The sequence below is a fragment of the Emiliania huxleyi genome (genome assembly GCF_000372725.1).
Source record: "Emiliania huxleyi CCMP1516 unplaced genomic scaffold EMIHUscaffold_639, whole genome shotgun sequence".
Taxonomy (NCBI): domain Eukaryota; phylum Haptophyta; order Isochrysidales; family Noelaerhabdaceae; genus Emiliania; species Emiliania huxleyi.
The window spans coordinates 8,287-18,131 of record NW_005197206.1 but is presented as its reverse complement, the minus strand read 5'-3'; the positions used below and the strand labels follow the sequence as shown (position 1 = coordinate 18,131).

The window sequence follows — 9,845 nt, the reverse complement described above, 5'->3', positions numbered from 1 at the left end:
AAGCGCTCCAGTTCTCCACAGTACGCGCGCGCATCGTCCCTTCCAATGACTACGATGACTTGCCAGAGAGACTTGATCGCCGCCGTCACCGGGCTCATCGGCTTCCGAGTCGCTTCCTCAAGGTCAAGCGACAGCGAATGGCCTGCGAATGGCAATCGATCCGGGTGCTGGACGCCCCTCCATGAGCAACTCAGTTAGAGATACTGCAACTCAGTTAGAGATACTAATAGAGACACTAATTTATTCACAGCTGCGGCGAGCATGTGCGGTGTGACCCTCGAGCCAACCCGACCGACCCCCCCCTCGGTCTGCGCTCCGACCGACCGGACCCCCCCTCCGGTCTGCGGTCTTCCGCGGCCGCCGACCGGACCCCCCCTGTGGTCGGTCGGTCTGCGCTTGGGCGCTCAAACCGCGAAGTCGGCCTGTTCACTACAAGATGACGCTCATATTAATAACAACACACAGTTTTTGCTATATCCTGTATCCCGAGGCCGAGCGCCCGGGCGGTGCTGTGCAAACAGTCGAAAACAGTAAAAGAAGAATACAACAATGAACAAGAACACATGGCACCGCGGGGGTTTCGTCTGGTTTGAGATGCGTGTGGGTGGCACCGGTGGCCGTGATCTGGCATCTGCCTCACCACTGGGAGCCCTCGCACAAGCCTCGAGGTACGAGGATCACGCCGACTTCGCCTTGCGCGGCCGGAAGATGGCATCGAGAAGAAAGGCGACGCCTAAACGACAGTCTACCAGCTGTGGATGGCAAGCTACCCTGGCGGGGAGGGGATGCCACCGCGCCTTCGATCATCAGCAACAGCACAAAGTTGTCGAGGCCTGCTGGGAGAGGTGGCTCGTTGTCAGCCGCGAAACGCTGGGATGCCAAGGCCGGGCGAGCCCACGCTCTCACCTGCGCCAGTAAACTCGAGGACCACAGCACTGTGGTGGTGCATGAGCGCAGCGATGGCGAGGTCGGCGCAGCCGAAGACCAGGAAGAGATTGCGCCTGCAGCGAATGCGCGCGATTCAGAGCAAGCTGGCACACAGACGCCACTTGTTTGAAGCGGCCGCACCGGAGGAACGTCCCTTCAAAGTGTGAAAAGGTCGCGGCAAGCTTGGCCGCCGCGCTGAGGAGGACGAAGGCGCCCAGCATCGCCGCGAGGAACGCCTGCGGCGGCGGCACCGGCGCAGCAATGCGCTGCTTTCGCTTCATGGCGGACGACCAGAGCAGCATCAGCTTGTCATCTCCCGGCAGTGGAAGCGGAGTGCCCGGGATGAGGACATCGCGCACGCCAGCGGCCATGAGCACGCTCTCGGTCGCGAAGACCGAGAGCTTGACCACGAGCGGCACGTTGGACATCTCGCGAGTAGGTTGGGCCCGTAGGTAGGCTCGTTCGTGCCCAGCGGCAGGCAAAAAGAAAAATGAGCGCGAGAACACAACGCACTCTCTCACATAAACGCACAACCCCGGGCCCGAAATCGCACAGAGTCACGCAACACGGGATCCCAGGGAAGGCGAGCAAAAACCTTATCGCGCGCGCTAGACGCCGACTCGGAGGCCGCACCGGTCAGGCGCGCAGCCGGAGAGAGAGGGAGGCGCTCAATCGCCGCACGCGGCGAGCGCCTCCATCATCTCCACCTCATACGCACCCTCCACCCCCGCGCGCGCGCACATGACAAGCGATCCCACGACAGCGATTGTGGGGACTACATGATCCGTATACGTGAAGGGTGGAGGGGCCCGTCCGCGGAGCTAGGCGGTACGGGCGCCCTCCACTGGGGCCGAGGGTAAGAGGACGTCTGCCGCTTGCTTGTTCTTGACGTCGTTCGTTGACCCAGTTGGCACGCTCAGGGGAGTTGAGCCAGTTGAAACTCGAACACCGGGAGAGCAGAGGAATATACTCACTGTCCTCCTCCCCCATCCCTCAAGAAAGAAAGAAAGAAAACAGACACGCCAAACGAGGGATGGGACGAGGACAGGGTCCACACCTGCACGAGCAGGATTTTGGAAGAACGATCAGGGGGACAGGTGGGGCTCTCCTGCTCCTGACAAGGGACACGATAGACTCGCAGCGCGGTGCGCGGTGGACTCCCACATCCACTGGCGGTCTCATCTCAGTCTAGCGACCTGCCTCCAGCTTGTCGCTGGCAGTCTCTCGTACCACAGGCACACTGACACAGGGGTCCCCCATCCCTCGTTTGGGATTGTCTATTTTCTTTCTTTCTTTCTTACTCACTCACACAAAAAGAGCAACCCCGTGAACCCACGACGCACAAGTACAGACAGTCGAGAATATACTCACTCACCCACACAGGAGAGGGCATCCATCACATCATCATCACAAAAGAACAGAGAACGCAAGGGAGGACGGCACGCCGCCACAAACCTGAATTTTGACCGCGCAAGATATAAAGGGTGTCCTAAGGGCTCTGCTCGCAAGGCGCCCGCGTCGCAGACGCGGTACCATTGACAAATCTGCAATATACCCCCACACGAGCAAATAGCAAAATCCGAATACCGTGCACGAACTGGGCGATGTGGGAGGCAAGCCTTCAGCTGGTGCCAAGACATTCGTAAAATTGAAGCCAAGAACGGCCGCCAAATCCGTGCTTTCGGAGCAACTGAGGGAAAGCCGCTGATCGAGCCCAGCGTGCCCGCGGCCGCCTCCCGCGCAGCACCGCCGCTGGGGACGACACGCTGCGGATTCGGATCGAGCCCATGGAGGAGGAGGGCGCGGTCGGCCAGCGCAGCAGGCGGAGTCCCTCCCCGCGCCGGAGCCCCCTGCAGTCGAGGGAGTCCTCGTTGGCGATGAAGGTGGCGACATCGAATCGCGGCCGACACACGTCACGTGGGAGGAATGGGCGATGAGCGGGAACGATGCGCGCTACGACGCCGACTCCGCCGTGCTCGTGGCCGCCAAGCAGAAAGCCGCGCTCCAGGAGCACGCCAAGATGCAATGGCTCGCTTGCTTCGATTCAGCTCTCTTGGCAGCAGAAGTGGGGCTGGAGCGGGTGGGGGTGGATGCCGATTGAGGGAGAGCGTCTCCAGCTGCGCCCTGTGGCAGCTGCGCCCTGTGGCAGCTAGTCGAGGGACTTGGTAGTTGTTGTGACCCCCCTGAGTGAGGACAGGAGAGAGAGAGAGCGTTTTGTGGTGTTGGTGTACGCAATAACGGGACAGGGTGGTTGTTCTCTCTATCTCCTCTTCTAGCTCTTAGCATGAGCTGCGCCCTGTGTCCGACCCCTTTTGCGCAGCAACACCTTAAACTTTCAGGCCCTCCAAATTCGGGTCGGAGCGTAGCGGAGAGAGAGAGAAGCGGAGTGGGCCCCGAGTTTGAAAAGGGCGACGGACGCTTGCGTCCTAGCCTCCAACAACGCCTCCCCGGCGCAGAGGGGCCCCCGGAGGGATGCACAACCGCTCCACGCCACGCCGCTTGCGGCGGTCCTCTTAAAGAAAGAAAGAAAGAAAACAGACAACCCAAGGGAGGGATGGGAGGACGGCACCCCAGCTCCGCTAAGGCACGTGCGTTATTTTTCCTCACGGTTCAGGTTCGGACGTACGATGCAGCAAGTGTCTCTCATGAAGAGCTCCTCGCACAGCGATCCGCCGAGCCTGCCTCCGAGTGCTCGTGAGGAGAAGCTAATCCACCTGCTCGAGCAGGCGCTCGAGCGTGACGCGGCTAGAGGCGCACAGCTGCGCGAGCTGCACCGTCACATGGCCGACTTGCAGAACGCATTGAAGCAACCTCGTTTGCCGTCGCCGCAGAAAGCGAGGGCAATGCCAGCTGCCGTGGGCTCGGCCGCGCAAAATCTGCTCGGGTCCCCGCCTCAGCTTTCTGGGCCCGTCATTTTCCCGCTCTCGCGGACGATTCGGTGCTGCGTTGCATGCTGCGACTGCGCGTGGGTAGAGCTGATCATTCTGCTGTTGGTTGCCTGCATCAACATCGGCATCATCGGGACCTTCTCGGGCGGCGCTCTTCTCCACCCGCGCATCGTGACCGATCCCGCCTTTTACCAGGAGAGGCTGCGGACCCAGGACCTTGGCGGAGCAGTGCTGAGCCGGAAGCAGTGGTTGCAGAGGATGGCTGCGGACTCCTATTGGCGCGATGGGAGAGTCCTCTACAGCGAAGCGAACACAAGCAGCTCCAACTCCACCGACTCAGGGTCTGACCCGTGTTCGGACGCAGTGGAGGACGCAGTCAGGCCAGTCGACATCGCAGGCGCCGCTGTCGCCTCGGTCTTTGTGCTTGCCATTTTCGTCTGGCGGCTCTCGATGCTCCTCTTCAACACGTGCGCCGTAGCGTGCATCACGGGTCGCTGGTCGACCTCGCTCTGGGCGGCCATCGGCGTGTGGTGCCAAGGGGTGCTTCTGTTTTCCAACCTGACGTTGCTATGCTGGGCCATAAACCCGTATCATGCCACAACGCCCTCGCTCGCTTAGTTCGAGTCGTTCCCACTCGACTGCGAATCTGCGACGGGGCCGATTTATCGTTTCCTCATTGTGGGGTGGTTTCAGGCTGTTTTTGACATGACGATGCTCAGTATCGGCATCGGCTTCGTCGAGCGAATTCCACTCACGTGGGAGGCGAGCGTCGTCTCCTGGCTTGACGCGGTGCTGTTGGCCTTCCTCGGCTTCCAGCTGATTCTCGGCATGTCCGTGCTCTCCCTCTACGGCGAGGCAGCAGACCAGGTCGTCGGCGTTTTGGAGGACACCGCGGGACCTGCCATCGCGAATGCCTTTGGCGCCTACAACGATGGCGCGCCTCTCCACCCTCACCTCCTCTCCTCACCTCCTCTCCTCGCTCCTCTCATCGCTCCTCTCATCGCTCCTCTCATCGCGATTGATAGGTGTCGCCATCAATGACTCACTCCGCGGCAGGGGAGGTGGGAGCAACGATGAGGGCGCGGCGGGAAGTCAACTTGCTCCTACAGCAACGCGCGGTCGGGCGCGTGCTGCCACGCATGTGCAATCCAGGGCCCACAAAGCCAGAGGCATGCCCACGTCTTCTTCCATCGACTACGGATGGAAGCCACTTGTGGCGCGGGGGCGGCCGTCATCGATGGAAGCGTGATGTTTAGATTATATTTTAGAGCACAGAAAAAGACCCCGGGTCATGGGCGATACCCGGGTGTCGAGAGACACACCCTCACGTGTTCACGAGACGCCCCCGCGCGCCTCTAGAGCGCCCCGCCCCACACCGCACAGGCACGGACACACCCCGCGCGCGGAACTCCCACGAAGACTTGAAACGCACGCTACGCACGACTACCGACCGTCGCGCACGCTCTCTCGTAACAACTTAAGGCTGTTACTAGCGTGTATAGGCTAAGGCGTAAGGGCGGGTAAGTCCTCCCGCACAAATGCTCCATCCTCCACAAAAAAAGAGTCGAGTCACGTGTGGGGGGTGGGACCCCCCTAAAATACGGGGTTTCCTGCTCCTGCGTCCTGGCGGAGCCGGAGGTTACCTCATACCTGTGGCTGTACGATAAGTTCCTTTCATCATGATTAGAGTATATGCGATTCAGACTGAGACGCCTCTTCACGAGCCCCCCCACCTGGGGGCCCCGACGCCCGAGGGGGACACGACTCTCTGGGCCTCTCCTCTCTCACAGCTTCCGTCGCCCGACAGCCAGAAATCACTTTGCGTGGACGGAGAGATAATGTGCACCGCGACACCGCGGCACCGTGTGTGAGACCGGCGGCCGCCTCGCCGCTCGCCTCAGGTCCGGAATATACGGCGATCAAGCAGATCGTGGCAAGGGTGCATGGCCTCGAGCAGCGGCGCCTAATGGCTCGAGCACGATGGGTCCGTACCTAAGTTTCACGATGGGTGGCGGCACCTCGCTTCGCCACCGAGCTCGCCGCATTCGCGACCCCGCGCTGCGCCGCGACAGCTGCCGCCGCCGCCGCCTCCTCGGCCACGTCGGCCTGCATCTCGACCGCCGCGAGAGGCCCGACGAGGTTGAGCCGCACCTGTGCATGGCTTGGAGCTAGGCATCAGGAAACCGAGCCGGGGAGGGGGAAGGGCGGAAGGCGGGGCAAGCTGGCTCAGAACGAGGAGAGAGGGTCTCGCGCACCGCCGCCGAGAGCACGTCGCGCGCCGTCGTATAGGCGATAACCTCGGCCGCAACCTGCAAGCGACCCTCGCCGGTCAACGCCCTCCGGCCCGGAGAGACTCGACCCGTCTCTCTCGCCGCGACCTGCGGCGGGAGGCCGAGCAGCGCGCAGAGAGCTCCCAGCATGGTGGCGCCGTGCGGCGCGCGGTTGGGGTTGGCGCCACGGTCACCGAACGCGGCGCCTAGGAGACGCCACCGGAGCGAGTGAGGCGGCGGGCGGCACGGCGGGCGGCACGCGCGGACGGGGGCGTCGTTGCAGAGGTCGCGGGCGGCAGCCTCTTGCCGCAGCCACACGGCGCCGACGCGGGAGAGGGCGCGGCCTTGCTCCGCCGATGCACGCCGCGCGGGGCCGTTGGCGCTGAGCTGCGCGTGCAGCGCCGTGTCGAGCGCCTCCCACTCGCGCCACTGCGCCTACGCTTTCACTGAGCGCGAGCCCTCAGCGCCGCCTCCCCGCTTACCCCCCGTGGGCACTGCCCCCCCTCGCGCGCCGGGCTGGGGCCCTCCTTGCCGACGGGCGACGAGAAGAGCGAGCACGCCCCGGCGGCGAACGGGGCGAGCAGCGTCGCGGTCGAGTGAGTCGCGGCGCGCGTGAAGCGACGCACCGCCTCGTCTCCGCCGCCGAGCAGTCCGAGCTGCGACGCCGCCTCGAGCCCGCCTGGGCGAGAGGCGCGAAGGTGGTGAGCACAGACGGCACGGCCGCGCCGCGCCGCCCTCGGCCCTCTCGCCCGAGTGTGCGAAGCCGCCCGTCGGCAGAGTCGCGTCGCTCAAGTGCGCCATCCTCGCGCGCTGCCGCGGGCTCAGCGCCAGCGGCGGCGGCGGCGGCGCCTCCTCCCCGGGCGGGAGGCCAGCAGCGGCGGAGATGGCCCGCTGCACGGGCACCCACCCGTTGCCGCCCGGGGCTCGGATCGACAGCCCGCGTGCGATCGACAAGGCCGGCGCAAGAGGGGCGGCGAGGGAGGAGGTCGCTCTCGCAGCCTCCGTCGTTGGTGGTGGCGGTGCGGCGGCAGCGGCGGCCGCAGCAGCCCCGGCCTGGGCCCGCGGGGACGGGGGTGAGGGGACGCACAGCAGGGGCGGCGGGAGGGGCGGGGAGGGCGCACCTTGATCGGGCACAGCGCGGCGACGTCGGCGTGGATGCGCAGGCCGTACGGCGAGGCGCCGAGCCGAGGCGCGAGCGGCGCCATGGCGAAGTGAAGCAGCCGGAATACCTGCCACCGAGCGCGAGCGGGCGGCGCGGGTGAAAGGCGAGGCGGTGCGGCCAGCCGGGCCCGCGCGCGCACATCTTCGGCGTGCTCCGCCGCAAGACGAGCGATGACCACGTCCAGCGCGCCGGCGCCAGCCCCACCGCCGCTGCCGCCGCCGCCCTTTGGTGCTGCGCTGCCCTGCGCGACCCCGACGCCAACCACCACGTTCCCGAGCAGCGCGCGCGCCGCGGCGGCCGCCGGCTCGGACACCTCCTCCGCGAGCGCCGCCCTGAGCACGCCCGGCCTCTGGCCGACCCGACGGTGCGCGAGCGCGGAGCTGAGCATGCGCAGCCGCTCTGCGACCGGCGCCGCCTCCTCGCCCGAGCACAAGACGCTCACGACGGTGTCGTACTCCACGCGGCCGAGGTCGAGGCCGAGCAGCCCCGCGCCGCCACTCAGACGCATCGCGTCCACCGCCACCGCCTTGGCTGGCGCCGCTCCCGCCTCTGGCCGGCGGAGCACCTCGCGGCGGGAGGGCGAGAGAGAGTAGCGCGTCGGCGGTGCGTCGGCGGTGCGAGGGTGTGCGAGGGTTGGTGCGAGGGTTGGTGCGAGGGTTGGTGCGAGGGTTGGTGCGAGGGTCGTGTGGGGATGTGCGGAAATGTGTTTGAGGGTGTGCGAGGGTGTGTGAGGGCTGTGCGAGGGCGGGCGCGAGCAGAGGAGGGCGGATCGGCGCGGCGCCTCGTTGCGAGAGGCGAAGTGGCTGAAGGCCCACCGCTCGCCGCGGCTCACGCGCCCCGCACCCACCCAGTCCACCGCGACGAGCGACGCGGCGGGCGAGAGCATGAAGCGCTGCCGCTGCTCGTAGGCCGCCGACTGGAGACGCGTGCACGGGGACCGGCGGTGATGGAAGGGAGGCAGGCGGCGGCGGGCGCGTGCCGGGCAGCGGACGGGCCGGCACCTCGTAAGGCACGACCGGGTCGGGAGCGAGCACGAGCAGCCCGCCGTCGTCCACCGTGGCGTTGAGGCTCTGCGTCGCGGCGATCCCGTCGCGTTTGGTGCGGTAAACCTTGGTCGATGCCTGCGTCGTGAGCAGCAGCGCTGCGCCAGCCTCCACCTCCACCTCCAGCTCAACCACGTCACCGCCGAGGAGGCCGCCGCCGTAGCCGCCGATTGCACAGTGCGCGGCGCCGGCGCCAGCGGCGGCCGCGGCACCGTCGGCCATCGGCAGGAGTCGGCATGGCGCGCGGTGAGCCACGCGTGTCAGCCGCGTCACGCCGGCCTCGCACGCGGCGGTGATGCGGCCGAGGCCGCGACGGGCTGCCATATATGTGGTGAGCAGGCCTTCGGCGGCGACGGCGGCGACACACACACCACCGTGCGGCGTGCAAGAAAAGAGAATTTAGACAAGAAAAGAGAATGCCCGGACACACTCACAGATCAATCATCATTATGAGGTGACGAGTGAACTACAGGTAGTGGGGAAGGCAGCCTCGATTGCCATACAGACATGGGTGCGAAACAACGACAAGACCAAGGCACGGGCAGAGGAACGAGAGAAGAATATAGGGTGGATAAAGCGCCTGTTCACGGCATGGAGGGTGAGCTACACCGAACGTACCGAGCGAAGAGCCGAGCGGAAGGAGGACGGGGAAGATGACTCCGAGGAGGACGAACCAGTGGAAATCCAGTTGTCAGATGTCACGATGCATCCGAAGGGGACCCCAGCGCCGGCATCATCCCTGAGGGAGGGTGTAGAGGATGTAGAGTGTAGAGCGCTGTAGAGCTGTAGAGATGTAGAGCGCTCTGGAGCGCTGTAGAGCTGTAGAGCTCTACATCTGCCGCGGGACGAAGCGCCTGCGTTGTAGAGCGATGTAGAGCGCGATTTTGCTGTAGAGTTTGTTGTAGAGGCTCTACAGCCAAACCGCCGGGACAAAGAGGTCGAGCCGCTAATAATGGGGTGTCTCCGAGCTTACTGGAGCTCTGATGGACGGCCCTGACTGTCCCTGACACACAGAGAATCACTCTGACGGCACACACCACCCTATATAACTGCGTCATGACCAGCCTGCCATGCGTCGCCGGTGCCGTATTCGTCGCTGTGCTTCTTTAGCAGGCGGTGGACTGTCGGCTGCGAGGACGGTCGCATTTGCGCGAGGCGAGGCGAGCATTGCTGCGCGTTGCATGCGCCATGACTCGCGCCAGCGCGTGCGGGAGCTCCTGGCTGAGCGTTGAGTCCAGGCGAGTTGCGCTGGCCACTATCGCTACGCCGAGCCGAGCTGACGCGCCGAGGCGCCGGCCAGTCGCAGCCGTGAGGCATGCCACAGCAGCAGAGGCACCTCCCACCCATTGGGCGGGCAGAGAGAAGGCCAGGGTAGCACTGGCAAGTGCAACGCGCCTCATGTCGGAGAGCGACCGTGCCTCGTTCGCCGCTTATGATGTAGAGTTTGTTGTAGAGATTTCACGTTGTAGAGCGCCTCTACATCGCTCTACAACGCAGGCGCTTCGTCCCGCGGCGGATGTAGAGCTCTACAGCTCTACAGCGCTCTACAGCGCTC

At 65.0% G+C, this 9,845-nt stretch overlaps 2 protein-coding genes across 2 annotated transcripts; both read right to left on the bottom strand.

Annotated features, from left to right (window-relative positions):
* Window positions 1-425: 425 nt before the first annotated feature.
* EMIHUDRAFT_446156 (hypothetical protein) lies at window positions 426-1,369 on the bottom strand. The gene is made up of 4 exons (XM_005763351.1): window positions 1,069-1,369; window positions 907-1,001; window positions 798-833; window positions 426-733 (listed from the first exon to the last, which is right to left on the bottom strand). The coding sequence occupies exons 1-4, from the start codon at window positions 1,353-1,355 to the stop codon at window positions 678-680; spliced, it is 474 nt and encodes a 157-aa protein (XP_005763408.1). The 5' UTR covers window positions 1,356-1,369; the 3' UTR covers window positions 426-677.
* A 4,343-nt stretch (window positions 1,370-5,712) lies between these two features.
* On the bottom strand, window positions 5,713-8,614 carry EMIHUDRAFT_248169 (hypothetical protein; the record flags this gene model as incomplete). Its single annotated transcript, XM_005763350.1, has 12 exons — window positions 5,713-5,778; window positions 5,847-5,921; window positions 6,071-6,124; window positions 6,194-6,291; window positions 6,448-6,520; window positions 6,712-6,764; window positions 6,799-6,887; window positions 7,220-7,314; window positions 7,561-7,812; window positions 8,095-8,163; window positions 8,249-8,410; window positions 8,546-8,614. The coding sequence occupies 12 exons, from the start codon at window positions 8,612-8,614 to the stop codon at window positions 5,713-5,715; spliced, it is 1,155 nt and encodes a 384-aa protein (XP_005763407.1).
* Between the last annotated feature and the right edge of the window lie 1,231 nt (window positions 8,615-9,845).